We start from the raw sequence: 22,355 nt of genomic DNA on the forward strand, positions 1-22,355 counted from the left end.
CTTGGTTGAATGATTGACATAAATCATGATAAGATGTAAAGTGAGATAACAGGATGGGAGGGGGACAGTGGAAACCAGGATGTAAACTTTCTCAAGGGACTAGTTATTCTCTGTTCATGCCTTGAAGAGAGTGGAAGGCCTGAGACTGTGCCATGGTGTCCCTCTGCCTGTTAAGCCCCTGGGGAGGTGTGATCTCCTGATGTCCACAGGGAAGAGTCCCTAGGGCTCTGAGTGTATGTTCTCTCTACTGCCTCCTGTCATGGATCCCTTACATTACAGTCACATGAATAAGTGCTTCACTAAATTGGCGGTTCCTGTTTAATTCCTGACGATGGATAAGCATGAGCAGAAACCCAGGGCATGAGCCTCTTTTCTACTTGGACCATGCATGGAAGAGGACTAGGATATGTGTGGTCTATGAGATATTAATAAGGTACATGTAAGAAAACATTATTATTACCTCCATTTGGAAAGGAGAGATGGAGAAAGGAATTGTTTGCTTATGATCAAATATAAACATATCAAAAAAGTGAAGGTACAGAAATCTTTAATACAAAAGCTCATCAATAAAGTATGTAGAGCCATCTGGAAATAGTTTATGAGACTGTTCCGTTTCTAAAATTATTATACTTCATGATAGTCCTCCAAATGTAAAAATCTGCAAAGAAAAATGTTTAAAAATCTAGAAAGAAAAAAAAAAAATCTAGAAAGAAAACCATATTGATGACCTTATTAGAAAGTAAGTAAAAAATTTTAATCAAAGACATCTTTCTGCAAGATAAAATAGGTTAAAATTCAAGGTAGAGTTAAAGTGGAGCATTAAAGTGTTGGCAGATTATTATCAAAGTAATGTTAACTAAATTTTCCTTTAATCAATAATTGTATGTCATTTTAACATTTAGCAGTTGAGCATTTTAGCTTTTGTTTGGCAATTATTTATTAGACATAGATATAAAGAAATGTAGAAGCAAATTTAGCCTTCAGTGATTTAAGAATTTTTTTAGGAAGGTATACATTAAAAATAAGTCAAATATTATTATCAGTCCATCATCATCATCATCATCACCTTTATATTGTATTTAAGTAGAAACATTTAATTAAAACCAATCATGATCTTAAATATTTTCCATAGCATTGTAAGGCTCATATCATTATTTCACTTATAGGAACCATATTAATTTGCTGAGATCTAAAGAGAAAGGCATTATTTGAGGTCTTGCCACTAGTAAATGGCTAAAGCAAAGAACTAATTGAATCAGGATTCTGAGAAATTTCCACTCTAAAAAAATATCTCCAAAGATAAAGGAAAAAGTTGCAGTCACAGAGGGGCCTGGAGTCATAATCAGTTATATTTGAATCAGAGGAATGGATTTCATAATCCTTAGAAATTAGTTGAGTATAAAGAGGATTTAGAAAATAAATGAACAGGGGATCCCTGGGTGGCTCAGCTGTTTGGTGCCTGCTTTCAGCCCAGTGGGTGATCCTGGAGTCCTGGGATGGAGTCCAGGCTCCCTGCCTGGAGCCTGCTTCTCCCTCTGCCTGTGTCTCTGCCTCTCTCCCTCTCTGTGTCTCTCATGAATAAATAAATAAAATAATTTTAAAAATAAATGAATATAGTCATAGGAAAATTGAATGTAAAAAGAAATGGTTCTGAATTTGTTAATCTAGAAAGAAATGGAATCTTATCCATAACAGGAATGAAGAAAAAAAGGAGCAAGAAAGAGAGAAAACTAGAGACAGAGGCAGGCAGAGAGACAGATTGAGAGAGGAGAAGAAACAGAATTACAAATTGATGCTGGAATTGTATTGGACTGTTCTCCACCAATTCAAGAATTGCCATTTCTGAAAAAAAAGTCATTTCTTATTCCTAATAAGACTTGGAATGAAAGGAGATGAAAAGGGATAAGAAGTTACAATGAATGTATAGAAATCTTTAACACAATGTTAACACAATGTCTGTTGACTTGGAAAAGCCTTATCAAGAAAATGTGGGACTCCATCTGGAAGAAGACTTGAGGAGCCCACTCCATTTCACAAATTATGATCTATGGGGATGTCAGGCCAGCTCAGCCAGAATGCAGTGACTCTTGATCTCAGGGAGTGAGTTCAAGTCCCAGGCAGGATACAGACAGAGATCACTTTTTTTTTTTTTTAAGTATGCTCTACAATTCTCCTCCAAATGTAAATATTCCATATTTTCTGTTTTGTCTTGATGGAAAAATGTCCATAGCAAGATGGATTAAAGTGCTAATGGGGGCAATTGTTGCTGCTTAGCATGTTCCTATTGTCCAGTCCACCCTGGGAATCTTTGCTAAGTGGAAAATTCTCAGGAACAGAATTTTAGAAATGATCATGTCTCATATTAGAAGCAGAGTCAAGATGACTGCTGGATGCTCAAATTTCTAACTCTGCTTCTGTCATAGGTGGCAAGGTAAGAGGAATCGTGTCACAGATGAAAAAATAAGGCCGGAGAATACCAGAGAACAGTTGGTTGAATGAGTAGATGTAAGACCCGTTTGTTACATTGTAAAAGGAGATTTCACCTGCTTCATAGTCCAAAAAAATCCCAATGCAGTGAGGCCGTTCCAGGTGGAGGAGAGGCACCGAAGGGGAGGCAAGGACCATGTACTCATTCCCTTTGAGCAGCCACATGGCCCAGACACCGTTCTCAGGAGAGGGTGTGGTCTCTCCCTTCCTTGGCACTGTCTCTTGACAGACACCTAAACCCCATTCTGCTCTTTCTCCCACCATGACTTCCCAGTAATGCCTCCCTGAGGAGAAGTTCTGCAAACCCAGGATACAGGGCCATGTGTCAAATCTTTCAGGGTTGTTGGGGAGATCCCTCCACCGCTCTCCATCCTGCACAGTACGAAGATCGGCCGTCAAGAGGAGGCTAGGATGTGCTGTGACAGGGTCCAGCTTTACATCAACTGTGGGAAGAATTTTGTGGGACATGTGAAAGGTCAGAAAAGACTGGTTAAAACATAATAAGCTGCAATATTATGGATAATAGTCATACTGTTCCTTATTCTTCTCTCTCCAATAACTCCTACGGGAAGCAAAACGAGTACTTTACCTTGAGGGTTGCTGAGTATATTCTTCATCACTTCCTTGTGTATCCCACTGCTACCTCTGCATAGCTCAGGACTCATGACTGCCCCAATAAAAACATAACCATTGATGATGTGACAAATCGCATGTATTAACTATTTAGAGTCCTTTCACTTACATTCAGAGCAGTGGGGTAATCTTAGGAAGATCTTCTGCATTTATTTTTTTTCTCAAAATCCATAGAAAAAATTGTTAATTTGAAATTCACCACTTTCAAGTTATGTCACTGCTGTAGGCAAAATTCTAAGATGAGCCCCATGGCCTCCAGACCCTGGTGCTACTCTCATATTTATGTTTATTATATGAACATGATGGGGTAGATCTAACCTAATGTAATCATATAAACCCTTAAAATCAGAAACATTTCTCTGGCTATTGGGTTGATGGCAGAACAGGAAGTCAGAGATATTTGAATTTCATATGTCATTGCTGGCATTGAAGATGGAATGAGCCACAAGAGGAGCAAGGCCAGTGACCTCCAACTGACAGCCAGCAAGGAAATGGAGATCTTAGTCCTACAACTGCCAGAACTACCTTATGCCAATAAACTAAATAAGATTGAAAGTGGAGTCTTCCCCAGACTCATCAGAAGAGTCAAGCCTGGCCAACACCCTAATACTGATCTTGTTAAAACCCAAGCAGAGAAATGAGCTGACCCCATAGGAATGTCTGGTCCACAAAACTATGACCTAATAAATGTATGTGGTTTTAAGAAGCAAAGGTGTTGGTAATTTATTACACAAAAGAAAACCTATACTGATATTGTGAAATCCCAGGGAGATTGATGTGAAGTTTTACTTATACACACAATTAATAAATACAACTATATGTAAAATTTCCTCAGAGAACAAGGCAGGGTGTAGAATATTCAAGGTTTTTTTCTTTATAAATGTTCAAAAATAATAAATTTCTTTAATATAGTTTTATTTTTAATATCATAACAAATACTACTAAAATGGTACCATTTGTCTCTAAACCACTTCTGGTGATCTTGTGTTGAAACTGTAACCTGAGTGGGTCATGTAAGGAATATATCATCACTGCTAATGCATTCAACCACCCTCAAGGTGACTTATCATCCCCACATTACACATGAGGAGACTCAAAGTTGGAGTTTATGTGACTTTCCCAAACTATAGAGGTCATAAATAACAGATTGAAATGTGGGCTTCCATGGAACTGTGTTAGGCCTACTTAATGTATGCACTCTCTTTACACATCATTTCCATGCCAGCGCACACCCTTGCTCGATTTATGAGAAAATAAATCTGTGAAATAGTTGTTAATATGGTCTATCTCCAATTCCTCCCCCACCCCTCTCTCTTCTACTCAATTGCTTATCATGATGTAATGAAACTGCCCATGTCTGTCTTTCCAGTGACCTCCCCCTGGTGAGTAGTCATTAGAGTTCACCTTAAATTACTTTTCTATAGCAGTTCAATGCTGTTGAGAATCCCTTTGTCCTGGAAAACTTCCTTTCTCTTTCCCAAAGACACTGATGCTTTCCTTCCCTGTCTACTCATCACTCATTCTTGGTCTCCTGTGCTGCTTTCCCCTCTTCTCCATCCAGTGGTTTCAGGACTGGAACCTTTTCTTTCCTTCTTAGCTCACTCTCAGTGTGTTCCTGGGCTGGCTGGATCATTGCTTTAATTAAATTCCGTTCATATGCTTACTGATTCCAAATGCACATCTCTACCTTAGAGAGGTAGACTTTTCTCTTTCTCTGACAACTCATATATAATCCAACAGCAGATTTTGACAGCTTTACTTTCTAAATATGCCAAGATTCTGTCAACATTCCCCATCTCAGCACTTCCGATAATACTACCATGCTGATCCAATCCACAATCATCTCGGATTGAATGACTGCAAAGGCTCCTAATTGCTTTTCCCACTTAAAGCCTTGCCCCTTTGAATTTATTCTCAATAAAACGTACAGAGTGAGACTCTTAAAACATTAGTCTGATCATGTTATTCCTCCATTCACAACTTTTCATGAATTTCTTGCTTCATGCAAAGGTAAAGCATCCTGGTCACAGTGACCTGCCCGTAACACCTTAAGCTAGTTGGTCTTTTCTTGGCCTCACTGACTCTTCCCTTGCTTACTTCTCCCCAGTCACACAGACGTCTTCATAGCTCCTGGAACACATCTTCTAATTTCTATCTCAGGCCTGGGTACTCATTGTTTCTGATGCCTGGAATGTTTTTCTCCACATCAGATATTTGATGATTTAACCCCTAGGGACCTTCCTTGATTGTCAAATTCAAATGAGATGCCCTAACCTGAGAATGTCTTGCTATCCTTACCTTATTTGTTTCCCCAATATTTTGTATCATCTAGCATTCTATGTATTTTTCATGATTTAAGTAAATATGTACAGCATGAAGCTATGGATTTGTAGGATTTGGAGTTCTTGTTCAATAATATATTTTAATACTTAGAAAGGTGTCTGACACAAAATACAGGATATTTCTTGAATTGATTCATTAATTATTTAATTCATTAAAAATGGAAATATGAGGACACTTATTATAGGAGTGTAATAAATTACAGAGGTCATATAGTTACTACATGTTTAATCTGCTCATTATGAACAGGGCTGTTAAAATGGGTTTTCTCATGAAGGATGGCTGAAGCTTCCTTCCAAGTAATGAAACTAGTATTTAGCCACAGTTTGTCTGCTTTGCTGGGTATAACTTGGATTAAACAGAGAAATACTAATGTTGAATCTATATTGCTTTAAAGAACAACATAATCAGACCTAACAAACTCATTTATGTACCACATTTATTCCTACATGAAAATAAATAACAGAATATATTTGGCTTTATTCACTACCTAATTTAAGCAACTCATCAAATTATAGATAATAAAATAAACTTGATACACAGCAATGCTTTTATATTGATAGTTTTTCTCTGTTTTCAAAAAAATTTCATTTAGCCCTCCAAACAATATATGTTTTCAGCATTTTGTTTTACTTTAAATATTTATTTATTCATTCATGAGAGACACACAGAAAGAGGCAGAGACACAGGCAGAGGGAGAAGCAAGCTCCCTGCGGGGAGCCTGGCGTGGGACTCGATCCTGGGTCCCAGGATCATGCCCTAAGCCAAAGGCAGATGCTCAGACACTGAGTCACCCAGGCATCCCTGTTTTCAGTATTTTATAAACAGGGAAGTTAATATCCATTGGAACAAATGTTATTCATATCACCGCAAATAAACTCTGAATCATACTTTCAAGCTTAATTTTTCTAACTAAATGTAGCTTAAATGGGTGTTAGTGACTCTGATTCTCTTTATAACTCTACACAAATATCCCAGTTCTGTTTCTTCTGAACACAGCACTCTCTCCCATCCACCGTTATAACTTGGTATGACCATGTGACTCACTTTAATTAATGACGTCTTCAGGGAAGCCAGTGTGCCACATTAGCGTGGATGCCTGTAGGACCAGAGTCTAATCCACCAGAACTTAGCAGTTTCCCAGAGCGACCAGCAACAGAAAGGAGGTGGGGCTCTACCTGGACGGGTCCCAGGAGAAGATAAGTGAAGCACGTGTCTCCAGAATCCACTAGTAAACCAATGATATGATCTAGAAATAAGCCTTTGATGGGGTGCCTGGTGGCTCAGTGATTAAGTGAACAGCCTTTGGTTTCAGCTCAGGTCTGATGTTCGGTCATCAGATCAAGCCTCACGTCTGACTCCACATCCGGTGAAGAATTTGCTTGGGTTACTCTCTCCCACTATCACAAATCAATAAATAACTCTTTAAAAATTCAAAATAAACTTTGAATTCTATCTGTTACTGCTGCCTGACTTGTCCAGAAACAAGATGCAATAACAGCCAAACCATGTTATAGTTCTCCTTGCTCAAAGAGCAGCCTACCTTGGAACTTTCTCAACATTTCCCTCATCCCAGGGATGCGACACATGGTCTTCAGTTCCATGGGAATGGTCTCTGCTTCCAGCTGCATGACATCCTGACTTCTGAGAAGGGCACAGAACAGAGAATTCTCAGTACAGTGTATCCACTAACTTCCTTGTCCTCCCCCAACCCATTCCCTGAGTCAGAAAGGAAACATACCGGCTCAAGGCTCCTCTCACACCCTGAAAGTAAAAGAGAAATATGAGCAGGTGTGAGTCAGACCTCCAAACCACTTTTGACGGATTGGAAACAAACCATGAACATCTCTTTAGGAATGAATGGAAATAATTAAGTATGAAGATAAAACTATAGGAAACATGAATCTCTCTTGACAAAATCCAAAAATTGGCTGTTGAATTTTCTCTTTAATTTAATTTAATTAATTTATTTTTTAATAAATTTATTTTTATTGGTATTCAATTTGCCAACATATAGAATAACACCCAGTGCTCATCCCGTCAAGTGCCCATCTCAGTGCCCGTCACCCATTCACCCCCACCCCCCACCCTCCTCCCCTTCCACCACCCTTAGTTCGTTTCCCAGAGTTAGGAGTCTTTCATGTTCTGTGTCCCTTTCTGATATTTCCTACTCATTTTTTCTCCTTTCCCCTTTATTCCCTTTCACTATTTTTATATTCCCCAAATAAATGAGACCATATAATGTTTCTTCTCCCACTGACTTATTTCACTCAGCATAATACCCTCCAGTTCCATCCACGTCGAAGCAAATGGTGGGTATTTGTCATTTCTAATGGCTGAGTAATATTCCATTGTATACATAGACCACATCGTCTTTATCCATTCATTTTTCAATGGACACCGAGGCTCCTTCCACAGTTTGGCTATTGTGGACATTGCTGCTATAAACTTTGGGGTGCAGGTGTCCCGGCGTTTCATTGCATCTGTATCTTTGGGGTAAATCCCCAGCAGTGCAATTGCTGGGTCGTAGGGCAGATCTATTTTTAACTCTTTGAGGAACCTCCACACAGTTTTCCAGAGTGGCTGCACCAGTTCACATTCCTACCAACAGTGCAGGAGGGTCCTTTCCCCTTTCTCCACATCCTCTCCAACATTTGTGGTTTCCTGCCTTGTTAATTTTCCCCATTCTCACTGGTGTGAGGTGGTATCTCATTGTGGTTTTGATTTGTATTTCCCTGATGGCAAGTGATGCGGAGCATTTCCTCATGCGCATGTTGGCCATGTCTATGTCTTCCTCTGTGAGATTTCTGTTCATGTCTTTTGCCCGTTTCATGATTGAATTGTTTGTTTCTTTGGTGTTGAGTTTAATAAGTTCTTGATAGATCTTGGAAACTAGCCCTTTATCTGATACGTCATTTGTAAATATCTGCTCCCATTCTGTAGGTTGTCTTTGAGTTTTGTTGACTGTATCCTTTGCTGTGCAAAAGCTTCTTATCTTGATGAAGTCCCAATAGTCCATTTTTTCTTTTGTTTCTCTTGCCTTCGTGGATGTCTCTTTAATTTTAAAATCAGTTTTCCTCTACTACAATATCAGACTGCACAAAGTTTAGGTTAATTCCAATGATATCAACCAATTTATTTCTGAATTGATACTTTTGACATTTGGATATATTAATAAAGAGTTACATTTTGTCACACACATAGATGGAATTAAGGTAAAAATAGACCTTATATATTTCCAGAATTTATTTGAGGGACAGAGAAAGGTATTGACAAAAAAAAATTACTTCTGATGTCCAAATTTCTCATTCTTTGGACCACCACAACATAGCTATGAACCCATATGGAATAGGTTACATAACTAGATAAAAAAGTAAGTCATTAATTAATGGCAACATTTTATCTCAAAGAGATTATTTAAATAAATTACCTATTTTACATTTTCATTTTGCCTCTGAAAATAGCCACATGTCAGATAAATTTTGAGAAGGCATAAAAGCAGGAGAATAATTGACTTTAGTTTTTATAGGACTGGTAGGCCTTTTTTTGGTCTTTGTTGGTAAAATGCTGCTTGCTAGTACTGAGGAGGAAAGGGAAAGGTGGATATAAGAATGAACATAAATAATTTTAGGATATATTCTCCCTAAGATTTGTAGTATAAGTCATTTTAACACTGATTCTAATAAGCACTAATAAGTGATTGTTTTCAGTGCTGTGTTTTGAAATATGGTAAAATGAGATGATGGATGTTGTATTTGAAAATACTAAATTTCTGTGTATATTTATTTTCTGAAGTTCAGAAAATCAATTACTTTCTGCTGCTTAGTTTGCTCACATAGAAATGAGCCTAATAATAATAATAATAATAATAATAATAATAACATAAGTGTTGCTTATATACAGAGATATATTGAAAACAAAATGGATTAAGTGAAATAAAATAAATATGCTTTGTAAGTTTGTTCATTTCATGAACTCCCCAACTGTGTAACCAGTGCCGTGTACTCACTGTACTTGTAAACATTACGTAGATAGTCAATATGAAGATTTCTTGGCACTTTCAGTGTCTGGATCTAAGTCAAGGTGGGATATGAGCATCAGCTACTAGATGAGGATGTGGATTATTAGTTGAGAATCTCCTGAATGGGTCATTGGGGATGAGACAGAATGAAGTGTGCCCAGAAGTCTTCTATTGCAGTGCATTCTATCATGCTAATACACACGCATTAACAATAGCTTTCTCAGTTCCCTTGGGATTTTGATGACCTCGCGGAGGATTAAAAACAAATAAGTATTCCCAGTTTCCTGTCTGAAGTATAATACCTAACTGATTGTGAGGAAATGGCAAGAAGTCCATTTAATCCCTCCCCACCATGCCTGGAATGCACATGCAATATGGACAGGGAAATCCATGTTTACCCCAAAATTTAACAGGAACACTTGAAGATGGACAGCTTAAAACATTATTCATATGTTTAACTACTGACATGGAAATGGATTACAGAAGACTTCTGGAATTGTCATTATCATCATTGACAGACTGTGAGGATTTTAGGCGACACAGTGTGGACTGTCCATTTTTTGTTTAACCTTATCATAAGATCAAATTAATTTTACTTTCCAAAAATACTTAATTTTGGTCTCTACTATGAACTGTTTTATACATTTCTCTAGGGTCCCTTCTCATTCTGATGCTAGAAGTTAGATTCAAGGTATGTTCCAAACAGATTCTATGGTGTCCTTTTCCTACAATGCATAGAGGCCCAAGTGGTTTGCTGTGTGTGGGTGAAAGCTCTGTATCCCCTGTGGTCTCACATCTGCCCCTGGCTTTGCCTCAGTGCCCAGGCTCACCTCCAGCAGAGCCAGAGCTGAGCGCTGGCACCTCTCCTCCAGCTCCTGGGCCAGCTCCTTCAGAGCCCGGCCCTGCTGCACCAGCCTGTTCTTGTTCTCCCGCAGTCTCTGCAGGGTGGCTCGCTCCTCCTCCTCCAGCCTCCTCAGCTGCAGCTGCTCCTCTAGGGCCAGGAATCCATGATACTTCTCAAACTCCAACCTGAAGCGCTGCCTTTGGATTTCCACTTTCTCCTGGAGTGACACAGGGGATCAAATCATCAACAAAGGGGCATCTTCAGATACAGGGTAGGGAGCTGACAGCAGTGTCTAGAGACACCTCCAAAGAGACCATAATTCTGCCCAATGATTGATTGGCTGCATTTTAACAACAAGCAGAAACCCAGAGCCATGCGATTGGACAAGTGTTCTGCTACAGTTTTCAAATTTAGAGTCTGAGAAAGACAGTTGGATTTGAGTTCTCAATGTGCAATGGGCTTAGGGACCAGGCAATTTTACCTGCAAGTTTTGGTACCATATTTAAATTATGGGGGAAGAAGAGTGTGGGGATTAACAAGTCAATCGGAGAAGGACATTTTATGTTCTCATTCATTTGGGGAATATAAATAATAGTGAAAGGGAATAGAAGGGAAGGGAGAAGAAATGGGTGGGAAATATCAGAAAGGGAGACAGAACATGAAGACTCCTAACTCTGGGAAACGAACTAGGGGTGGTAGAAGGGGAGGTGGGTGGGGGGCGGGGGTGAATGGGTGATGGGCACTGAGGGGGGCACTTGATGAGATGAGCACTGGGTGTTATGCTATATGTTGGCAAATAAAAAAATAAAGAAAAAAATAAATACCTATTAAACTGCTGAGCAGAGTGACTCACATGGAATGATTACAGAATGAAGTTAAAATATATTAAAGTAGTCACTAGAATGACAACACTGTAGAAACAAATGAATCTCTATGAAGAGAGATTAGAGAGACCTGGATTTAGACATTATAATGTGAACATTGTTTAGTAATTGGAAATTGTGAAAACTTAAAGTTAATGTTCTCTGCTCAGTCAAAAAAGAAGTAAATGATCCACAGGCCATTTATTGCAGTTAACTTCAGAAACTTAATCCTTATTTCTACCCAAATCTTACATGTACATGTTTTAAATAGACCTAAGAAATATACTTTGGCACAGCATCATTATACATACATTTTATTCTCTTAAGACTGAGATGTGGAAGACTAACTTTAAAAATAGAAGAAGAAGAAAAATGACATGCAACAGAGGATATTCCAGACAGTGGGCAGAGGGGAGTATTTTTAATAAAATGCAGCTGGAAGCTTAAAAAAAGGGTATAGAAAGCAAATTCAACTCCCATAGTATCTCATTTTGGATTCCCTTTGCTAAACATTGTAAGGTCTTGGTTTGATTAAAGGGCATCAGCTATCATCTTTTTCTAAAACAACAAAACAAAAACAAAAACAAAATTAGTAATGGTTCTAAAATCCCTTAATATAAAGGAAAGGAGAAGAAATGTTGGGAAATATCAGGAAGGGAGACAGAACATAAAGACTCCTAACTCGGGGAAACGAACTAGGGGTGGTGGAAGGGGGGAGGAGGGCGGGTGTTGGAGGGGAATGGGTGACGGGCACTGAGGTGGACACTTGACGGGATGAGCACTGGGTGTTTTTCTGTATGTTGGTAAATTGAACACCAATAAAAATTAATTTTAAAAAATCCCTTAAGACTCCTGCAATTTTCCATCTCAACCTCTTTCTGCCACTTTCTTATCCACTGGGTTCATATAATCCTGACTTTAAAAAAATGTTTTTAATAATAAATTTATTTTTTATTTGTATTTGTCATTTCTTCTTTTTAAAAATTTTTTTTTAATTTTTATTTATTTGTGATAGTCACACAGAGAGAGAGAGAGAGATAGAGAGGCAGAGACATAGGCAAAGGGAGAAGCAGGCTCCATGCACCGGGAGCCCGACGTGGGATTCGATCCCGGGTCTCCAGGATCCGCCCTGGGCCAAAGGCAGGCACTAAACTGCTGCGCCACCCAGGGATCCCTATTTGTCATTTCTAATGGCTGAGTAATATTCCATTGTATACATAACCCACAATCCTGACTTTTAAAAAAGTTAATCAACTCTAAACTCCATAGTTTGATCTTAAAGATATAATTCATGTAATTTATCCATGATGTTGGAGCCTGAGCTATTGAGGACTGGTGCTAGTAATCCAGTCATGGAAGAAGGGTGGAGTTACCCCATGAGGGACAGCGTGGTATAAGATGAGGTTTGGTTGTAATCCTGATTTCTACCACATCCTCCTTTTGAGAACTACAATTATATCTATAGACATAGATAGGAGAAGTGTTTTTGTAGAAGTTAGAGTTCATTTTAGTAAACCGGTGTGTATTGCGTTTGGCCCACAAGGCCACATTCTCTGTAGTAAAGATCATGCAAAGTTTATATGACTTAAAACAGGGATCTTAGAATCATCTCTACTTAGAATAATTAGTGGAGTGTTTGCAAAATGCAGAAACCAAGGTCTTGTGTATGGAGCTTCTGATTGTGTAAATCTGTGGTCATGTCATGATTGAAAACAATTGACTTAGATTATTAGCCTAAAAAGAACAAAGATTATCAATAAATGTTTAACTTTACATATCATATGCATAACTATAGAAAAAGATGAGATTCAACACATAAGAAAAATGTAGCATAAATGGTCTTTATGGAAATATCAGGGTGAGGATAGAGTATAAGACGTAATTTTCAAGAAGACAGGAATGAAATAATTAGAAAAGTATAGAAAACAGAGAAGAAGGGTTATTTGGAGAAGGCCAAATAATAGAAATACTCTATAAAATAAATCTCATATATGTCATATATAAGATATGCATATATATAAATATGCATATAATTTCTATATATAGATTCTCAATCTTGACCCTATTGATATTTGACCCGATGACTATTGTGAGTTTTTATGGGCTGTTCTATGCATTGTAGGGTGTTTGACAGAATGCCTGGCTTTCGCCCATGGAGTTCCAGTAGCAAACTCCCCTCCCTACCCCCCAGATTGTGTCTACAGATATTGCAAATATCCCTTGGAAGGCAAAATCACCACAGACTGAGAATCATTGTGTGTGAGTGTGTGTGTGTGTGTGTGTGTGTGTGTGTGTTTGTTAATAGGTAAGTGAAAAAAAATGATGAAGTATAAAAGAAAAGAAGATACATATATGGCTTACTGACAAGAGGCTGAAAGTTCAGATTATCCTCCTATATGTAAAATGATCACTATTAACTGTATTTCATGTTTATCAATCTTGTGAAATATTTATTATATAATTTGTCTGATGAATACACACATACACACATTTTAAACTAGAAATGATGTATGAGACTCTTCTCTACGTACTAGGAATGGAGCAGTGAGATATATAGTATAATCAAGATCAGTAAGACTACTTATTTATAATTTGGATTGGGGTAGTATTAATAGAGATAAAAATAACACACATACATGGTATAATTTGAGGGAATGTGATGATCCAGGGTGATGCAGATGTTTCTCGAGAGCAACTATGTAAATGGAACAAAAGTGTGGAGCAGAGAAGGTGGTTGAATAGTAATTGAATGATTGGATCTTTCAGACAAGCTAGTCTCCTGAAGTACCAAGATACTTTTACCTTCCAAACGACAGTTTTCTTCCCCATGTTGGCCTCCTGAGTCAAGGTCTCCTCCATCTCCTTCCTTATTAGTTCCAGGGCCATCTGAAGCTTTGTCTGTTTGGAAAGATATAGATATAGATATAGATATATTAACCCATTATAGATGCCCCAGATCAGCACCTAATATCAAGCAGGCATGTTGGGAAATAAAAGATCAATTAAAACAGGTCCTACTAAGTACAGAAAAACTTTTAACCTCATTAATGATTAAGTAAAATATAAATATATTTTAAATGTTAATGCCAGTTATAATCAAAGATTTATCTAAAAGTATGGTCATTGCAGCATAATTTAAAATAGTAGAACAGTAACTTACCATATGTCAAAAACAGGAGAGTGAGGAAAATGTATTCTATATTAACATGATGGAATTAAAATAAGATGCTGCAGAATATTGAATGACAGGAAACATTCACAATTATAAAGTCAATTAAAATAAGTATATTTTATATGAATTGACACCAATTTTGAAAAAAAGTGCTTGTAATAAATATATAAAAAACTAAGTAGAGGGGCACCTGGGTGGCTCAGTCAGCTGGGTGCCTGCCTTCAGCTCAGGTCATGATCCCAGGGTCCTGGGATTGAGTCCAGCATTGGGCTCCCTGCTAGGCAAGGAGTCTGCTTCTCCCTCTCCCTTCCCATACTCATGTTCCCTCTCTTTCTCGCTGTCTCAAATAAATAAAATCTTTTAAAAGAACAACTAGGTAACAACAAATGTTCAGTAGATGACACTGCGTCTACTGCTGCTTGGTTGGAAGTGATGTTATTCCTTATATCTATATATTTCAAAGTTTTAAAATTATTTATTGCTTTATAATAAGAAAGTTGTTTATTATTATTTGGTCAAATGGAATCTTATAAGTTACTAATTTTCAAGTGAAAAGGAGATACAAAAAAAAAGAAAAGGAGATACAGAATATCATAAACCTCATGAGAAATTAATAAAATAATGAAATGAGCTCCTTTCAACCCTACAAATCTGCTGGAGGTAAACATATGTATTTAATCTATAGAGAACCCTCAGAAAGATACATATGTACAGACATTTTTATATTCTTTGCTAAGTCATTCAGTAGATCTTAGGGAAAATTTGAGGAAAGAAAACCTTTTCCCAAAGTCATTTAATATGCCTTATACAGCAACTGGATTTTATTTTATTTTATTTTCTAAATAATTTATTTTTTCATGAGAGACACAGAGACATAGGCAGAGGCAGAAGCAGGCTCCCTGCTGGGAGCCTGATGCAGGACTCAAACAGGACCTGAGCCAAAGGCAGGGGCTCAACTGCTGAGCCACCCAGGCATCCCCAGCAACTGCCTTTAAAAGAGATTGCTATAATTTTATCTGTGATGCTGCATATAAAGTACCAGAAGGATTCATAGAAGTATTTGACAAGATGAGGGGAGTGACATTTGTTTTAGTGTTTGCAAGAAATAGAACTTTGATATTTATAGAAAAGATCCCTTACACAGAAAGAAAGACTGATCAAAAACAAGTAGGTGAGGGATGCCTGGGTGGCTCAGTGATTGAGCGCCTCCCTTAGGCCCTAGAGGTGATCCTGGAGTCCCGGGATGGAATTCCACTTCGGACTCCCTGCATGGAGCCTGCTTCTCTCTCTGCTGTGTCTCTGCTTCTCTCTCTGTGTGTCTCACATGAATAAATAAATAAAATCTTTAAAAAAAAAGAGGTGAAAAAGATGTGGCATGTTTGGGGCCAGCAGTGATTAGGCTAGTTTTGCCGGATCTCATAGTTGTTGACATAAGAACTGTGGAAACAGAACTTAGGACCCCAGGGAAGTTTGACTTCTAGGCTAAAGGGTTTAACAAGTATTTATTTGGTATTTAAATCAGGACTATTAAAGTATAAGGAACTTCTTTAGACATATTACATATAGCCAAGTTACACTGAGTTAACTTCTGGATAAAAAGAAAGGAGGAACAGCATACTTTAAAAGTGTAGCTAGAAAGGAGCTGGTACCTGAATTTTATAGATGACAACCAAAATAAAAAAGAAAAGCTAAGAGATATTTCCAGACATGTCAGGAAGAAAGTTGAGGTGGAAAACATCCCAAAAACCTTTCTTTAAAACAATCAAAGGTAAAAACATCGTCACTATCATCGTCATCATCATCATCATCATCATTTTAGAAAGTCAATATTCGAAATTTATTTAATTGTGACAGTACTTCTGTTAAACATGTTCATAGACTGAAGACAAGTCCCACTTGTGGTAGTAGCTGTTCCTAATGCTGGAAATTTAAATGTAATCAGAATGTGTCAAAGAACTTCTGGAGAGCACCAACCAGTAGGGAAAATTCTATTAGAGTTTCACAGATGCCACTTTTGGGGGCTAAGTACCCCAATATGAGCCACCTTCCCCTTGAGGGTGCCCACATTATGTGAGCCCAAATCTGTGTGGAATAGACCCGCCTGTGTGTGAAGCCACAGATTTTTACCTCAGGGTACACACGCATCTGCAGGCTTTAAATATGATGAGAGCCATGTGCCCAGCTGACTCTACTGTCCGAAACCCAGGGTTGTTTTGGTGACAATATAAAGTAACATAGAGATGAGCACTTATTAAAAAGCAAGGTATCGTACAACTAGGAAGCATTTACAATCAAGATAGATACTTATCATGAAGAGCCCGTTGGATATCACAGCCTTCCACACCAGACCTCTAGCCCTCCCAGAACCAGCATCAGGAAGAATAAAAGCGGGATGAAAGTAAAGGGCTAGGGAAGGCTTCTCAGAGGAGAAAGACTAAAATAATGGAGCACTTGAGCTTTTGAACAGAGGTCTCAGAAAGGGTTTCCATACCACAAGGCAAGAGCTGAGTGTGAGCTGCGAGGCAAGAGGGGGTGAGAAGGGCGCGGAGTCCTTCAGATCAGGACTATGTCCTTTGGATTTGTCCCTGGGCAAGCCACCAACACCGCGGGCTCAGGCCGCTCCTGTCTGGGCCGGCACTCCAGGCTCGCCATCGAGCCTCTCCACTGCGCCTCGCGGTGTGCATGCACATCCCGCTCTCACCTGGTAACGCCTGGCTGCGTCCTGGAGCGGCGCTGTACGGTGGCTCCTGTGCTCCGGAGTGGTGTCGCAGACCCAGCAAAGCACCTCCTGGTCCTCCTCGCAGAACAGGCTCAGGTCCTCACCATGCCGTGCACACTGGCGCACCCCCAAGGGCCCAGCGCCCAGCCCCAGCTGCCGCACGCTGTCCACCAGGCTGGCCAGCTGCCGATTAGGCCGAAAGCTCTCCAGCGCAAAGGGGCCGCGGCACTGCGGGCAAGCATAGAGGCCCCCCTGCGCGCTGTCCGACTTCTCGCAGAACTCGGAGATGCACCTAAGGCAGAAGCTGTGGCCGCAGGCCACGCTGACCGGGTCCTGCAGGAAATCCAGACACACGGGGCACCTGGCCTCCTCACGCAGCCGCTCCCCAGGCGCCGCCGAGGCCATGGCCGTAGGGCCGGAGGTCGGCTGGCCCGGGGTGATAGTTGCACTGTCCTCCCCAGCTGCCCGCACTATCTGCCCTTGAGGTCTGGCACAGGGCGGAACCCCACAGCCTCCGGAGAGGCAGATGCAGCCTGGGTTTTATCCCCTGGCTCTGCTTCAAGAGTCCAAATGAGCCACTCCTGGTGAAAAGTTGCAACTCAGTGACAAGGATAAAATTGACGTTTTAGTAATCATGGCCTCCTAGGAAACTGCATATTTGTAACAGAATCCCTCACACTGTATCTTCATGGAGCCCCTACTCTCATGTTTCACTCTCAGTGCATTTGGAGAATTGCTGAGCTCTGGCCTTTCATCATTTTTCTCAACTACCCCATGGCTTTCTTATCCTTACATAGTATAACAATTTCTTAAAATCTTTTCCAAACTTTACTTTTTCTACACACTCCATCCCATTAATTATAAAAGGAATGAGTAGATGAGCTGATCTGCGGATATAGAGCTAGATATATATAGAATAATGACAGGTGTATAGCTCAGCAAATATTTGGAACATACATATCTGGCATAGTTCAATGAGGGTCCTGTAAGGATTGTGTGCCTGTTATTATTGTTGCAAAGCATATCTTGGAGGTGACAAGGCTCTCCTCAGAAGGAATAATTCATGCGTAGCCCCTCAGAGCTGCTGCAACTCTGAAGTCTGAAGATTGAGAAAGATGCATAAGAAGCAAGATAATTTGAAGAGAGGAAGTGATACCTACTCAGGATGAGTGTGGTGAGGTCAGTAGGTCAACTGAAAAGTAACAAATGCAGGGAGTGTCTGTCACTGAACAAAATGTGATTTCCATTTTGAATTTGAAGTTATGGTAGCTATGCATGGACCAAATCATCCAGACCCAAGGGTAAGCAAAAGACAGAATGTTCCAGTTCTCAAAGAGCCTTACAATCCATCAAGAGAACTCAGGCAATTAGAAAGGAATCGCTCAGCAGTGCTACAAGATTATAATAGAGGACTCTGGACTAACCTGCAGGGTTGAGGCCAGGCCCGCAGGGAGTCTCTGAGCTAACAACTGAAGGGCCAGTACAAGCAGTAAGCAGGAAGGGAAGCCATCAACAGAGCAGTAAGAGGCCACAGGGTACACAAGCCTGAACTGTGCTAAAAGGGAGCAGGACACAGCTGGGACCAGAGCCCTCCAGGCAGGCTGTGTGTGGGGCCAGATGAGGGTGAGTGGCAGCAGATAAGGTCCCCATGACAGGCAAGGACAGATGACTCAGGTCTTTGGGGTTCCTGTGAAGTTTGCAGTCCTTTTTTTTTTAAAAGATGTATTTATGTATTTGAGAGAGAGAGCATGAGTGAGGAGAGGTGTAGAGGGAGAGGGAATCTCCAGCAGAATCCCCACTGAGCACAGGGCCCAAGAAGGGGTGGGGGTTTCAATCTAGTGACCCTGAGATCCTGACCTGAGCGCAAACCAAGAGTCTGATGCTTACTTAACCTACTGAGCCACTCAGGCACCCCTGTGGGTCATTATTCTAAGTATGAGGGCTTGCCTGAGGTTTTGGTGGTGAAGGTTTGAAAGGTTTGGACTCATCTGCCCAAAGGTTAGGGTGGAGAAATAAAATAGATTCTTTGAGAGCAAACGGATGCATGTATGAACCAAACAACAATGTTAGAAAAGATAACAAGAGGGCACAGGCCTCCCCAGTGGAAAAGCAGACCCCGGCCAAGGAGGAAGACTGTGCCACTTCCTAGCTACATGGATTCAGATAAAGCCACGTCCATCTTCCTGTGCCAAACTTCCTCTGAATATGAGGACCTTGCTGGTGCCACTCCTACAGTGCTCTTCAGATGATGAGAAGAACTCATAGATGCCACACATTTGAAACAGGCTCTGGCATGTAGTAAGTATATTTAATTAAAGAAAAATATCAAGACAAATGGAAGGACTGTGAGACAGAACTTAAGCTACATTAGGACAGGTTTTTTTTTTTTTTCTGTTTTGTTCAGTGCTGCATCTCCCCCAGTACCTTGAAGAATGACTGGCGTATTTGGACCCTCAGTAAATACTAGTTGAATGCATGATAAATGAATGAACAGAATCAGTATAGTTTATCCTAGAAGCTAATGGATGAGGGAATTTCAAAGATGACAATATCATGTCAAAAGTGAGATCCATGTTTTTCTACATTTTACATATATAGTTGGGTTTTTGTTTACATCCCTGAGGCTCTCAATGATGCTAGAAACATTTCTATTTTATTGGGAGACACAATAAGCAATATATTCGCTCAAATGTATGGATGAATTGATAAGACAGCTCACTGGAATGCAGATTTGCTAATTCCTGGGAAGCTGAGGAGCTTGCTGGCTTCAGTGTGGGGGGGCACAGTGGTCTTCAGGGGGGTGAGCTCAGTGTCTGAATGGACATCCCATGGCATTTCTTCCCAGCTGATTGTAATGTAGCTGAGTTTTGTTTTGTCTCCAGACTTGTTAGCTTGGGAATGAGGTCGATGACATCCTTGTTCTTAGAGAAACACAATTCCCTCCAGTCTGTCTGTCCAGGTAGGCACTGGGCCTGATTATAATTTGATTTCATTGTATTACAAATGCTGTGAAGTGACTGCCTGGGTACTTTTTTTGTTTAATAGGGTTGGTCTCACTTTTGTATTTTCTCATTCAGCTTCTTCTAAGGTGAAGAGAAAACCTCCGTGAGCCAATACACATATATTTCAAGGCACTCCCTCCCAGATTCCTCCGTCTGATTCAGGTTGCATCGTTCCAAATCCACCCCAACCCTCACTAATGCTCCTTTTCTAGGTCTTTTCATCTGTGTCTTATCTTCTCTGACAACACAGGATCCTCCATCCTTGGACTATGCCTCCCTGCTCACCTTCCCTAACTTCTTGGGCATGGTGGCTTTGGGGCATGCTGCCTTCAGGACATCCATAGTTTTCTCCCTTTCAGCCTCTCGCTCTCCCTGGCACACTTTTGCCTCAGCCCTGGGGATTCACAATCTCCTAGACTCAAGCTCCTCCTCCTCCACAGGAAGAAGAAAAAAAAAAAGCAACAGTTACTGACACAGCACTTTCCTTCCTATTTGTGGTTTTCAAAAGGACCTTGGTTGGTTTTCATTCAGCAGTTACAGCCTGCATTATTGTTGTTCCTTTTTTTTATTCCCCAGAAACTGCTTTTGTGACTCATTGAGCTAAACTTTTCAAATGTGCTCTGTGGACACAGCCTCAACTCTCCCTAGTTATACTAAAGGACGGCTGCATCCAGGGCAGCTCTGTGTTTCTGAGGAAGGAATCTGGGAAGAGGAGTTGAAGCAGAGAAGGTCTTTCTGACTCTGAGGGAGAACTGAGGGTCTCTGAGACATTGGAAGGTGCAGGGGGATAAATGCCAGCCTTTGGCTGGCTTTGCACACGCATGAGCTCCATTCCTCACATGTGCATGTTAGCAAATGTAGATTCATGTAGTAATGCTTTATTTAAACAGTGATTTACATTAGAATTTTCTTTTAAGTAATTTTAGTGTTTTAAGGACAAAAATGTTTCCTATTCATATTTTTATTCCAAAATCCCTTCACTCAGAGTCTGCACAGAGTAAGGGCCCAGTATAGTTTCTGGAGTAAATTAATAAATACAATGACCCATGTGAGATTTCCAATAATTCTCTGAAAAAAAAACATGTTGCAAGCCCCATGCATATATTAGATATGAGACATGAGATAATGCAGGGAATAGAAAGAGACCCTGTCTTTATTGTATGTTTAGTGTTTGATGATGGTGTACTCTGCAAAGCAGGGCAGGAATGCCATTCCTCCTTCAGCAGATGGTTTTAGGAACAAGGCAGTGGATATGGGCATCAAATGCAGAGTTAATCAAGGTGAAGACCTCAGAGTTTATATGCAGCTGCAGGAGGGAGCTGGGACACAGGGAAAATAGTAAGGCAGTGGCACATATTACCAGGTGTACCCACTGGTGAACAACCAGTGGGCACATGGATGGCAAGACTGAATACAGTATACTTAAGCATGTGGAGAAATGGTTCACAATGGAACTACCGAGTGTCCAGGGAGTTCTGGAACTGCCAGCCTGCCTCAGTAGTGTGAGTAGAATCTGGTCAAAATAAACACAAGCACAAAATCCAATGAAGTATGCAAAGGATGTCCTGAGATGTCCAGTAGTTTGATGAGGTTCTTAGTCCAGCTGTGGATGGGGAAAGACCAATTGATGACCAGTTTTTCATGCTCTGCAAATGTGTTTAGATTTTTATTTGTGAGTAATGGGTACTGATGACCGATTTTCAGTGATCATCACTGAATGTGATACCCATTCCCTGTTGTCGTCTTTTCTAGGGTTTTGGCCCTATGGGTCACTATGAATTAGAGGCTTTGCCTATCCTCAGGGATGTTCCAGTGTGGCTGCGAGCATACAGTAAAATGGGTCATAGGTGTTTCTCCCAGCTTGTAGAGGCAGCCTGAACTCAACTGTATTTACATAGATTCTGATACCATAAACTCAATAAATGTAAAAATAGACCTTCTAGGCCTCCTGGGCCATACCTCCAGGCAAGACGTGTGAAAGACTCTTCAATGAAGGTAATTCCTCAACAAAGTTTTCTATCTCCATTCTATTAAAGTACATAAGAAAAAGCAAAGTCATTTCCCTATATAGAAAGACTTTGGGGATGCCTGGGTGACTCAGCGGTTGAGCACCTGCCCCTGGCTCAGGGCGTGATCCGCAGTCTCAGGATGGAGTCCCACATCAGGCTCCCTGCCTGGAGCCTTCTTCTCCCTCTGCCTATGTCTCTGCCTTTCTCTCTCTGTGACTTTCATGAATAAATAAATAAAATCTTAAAAAAGAAAGACTTTCACAAT

The 22,355-nt window shown here is 40.2% G+C and overlaps 1 protein-coding gene across 1 annotated transcript; it reads right to left on the reverse strand.

The window, feature by feature from the left end:
- Positions 1 to 912: 912 nt before the first annotated feature.
- On the reverse strand, positions 913 to 18,636 carry TRIM58 (tripartite motif containing 58). Its single transcript, XM_025987358.2, has 6 exons — positions 17,062 to 18,636; positions 13,991 to 14,086; positions 10,312 to 10,542; positions 7,202 to 7,224; positions 7,004 to 7,104; positions 913 to 2,930 (listed from the first exon to the last, which is right to left on the reverse strand). The coding sequence occupies exons 1-6, from the start codon at positions 17,482 to 17,484 to the stop codon at positions 2,395 to 2,397; spliced, it is 1,410 nt and encodes a 469-aa protein (XP_025843143.1). The 5' UTR covers positions 17,485 to 18,636; the 3' UTR covers positions 913 to 2,394.
- Positions 18,637 to 22,355: the final 3,719 nt, after the last annotated feature.

The sequence above is a fragment of the Vulpes vulpes genome, chromosome 7 (assembly GCF_048418805.1).
Source record: "Vulpes vulpes isolate BD-2025 chromosome 7, VulVul3, whole genome shotgun sequence".
Classification (NCBI taxonomy): Eukaryota; Metazoa; Chordata; class Mammalia; order Carnivora; family Canidae; genus Vulpes; species Vulpes vulpes.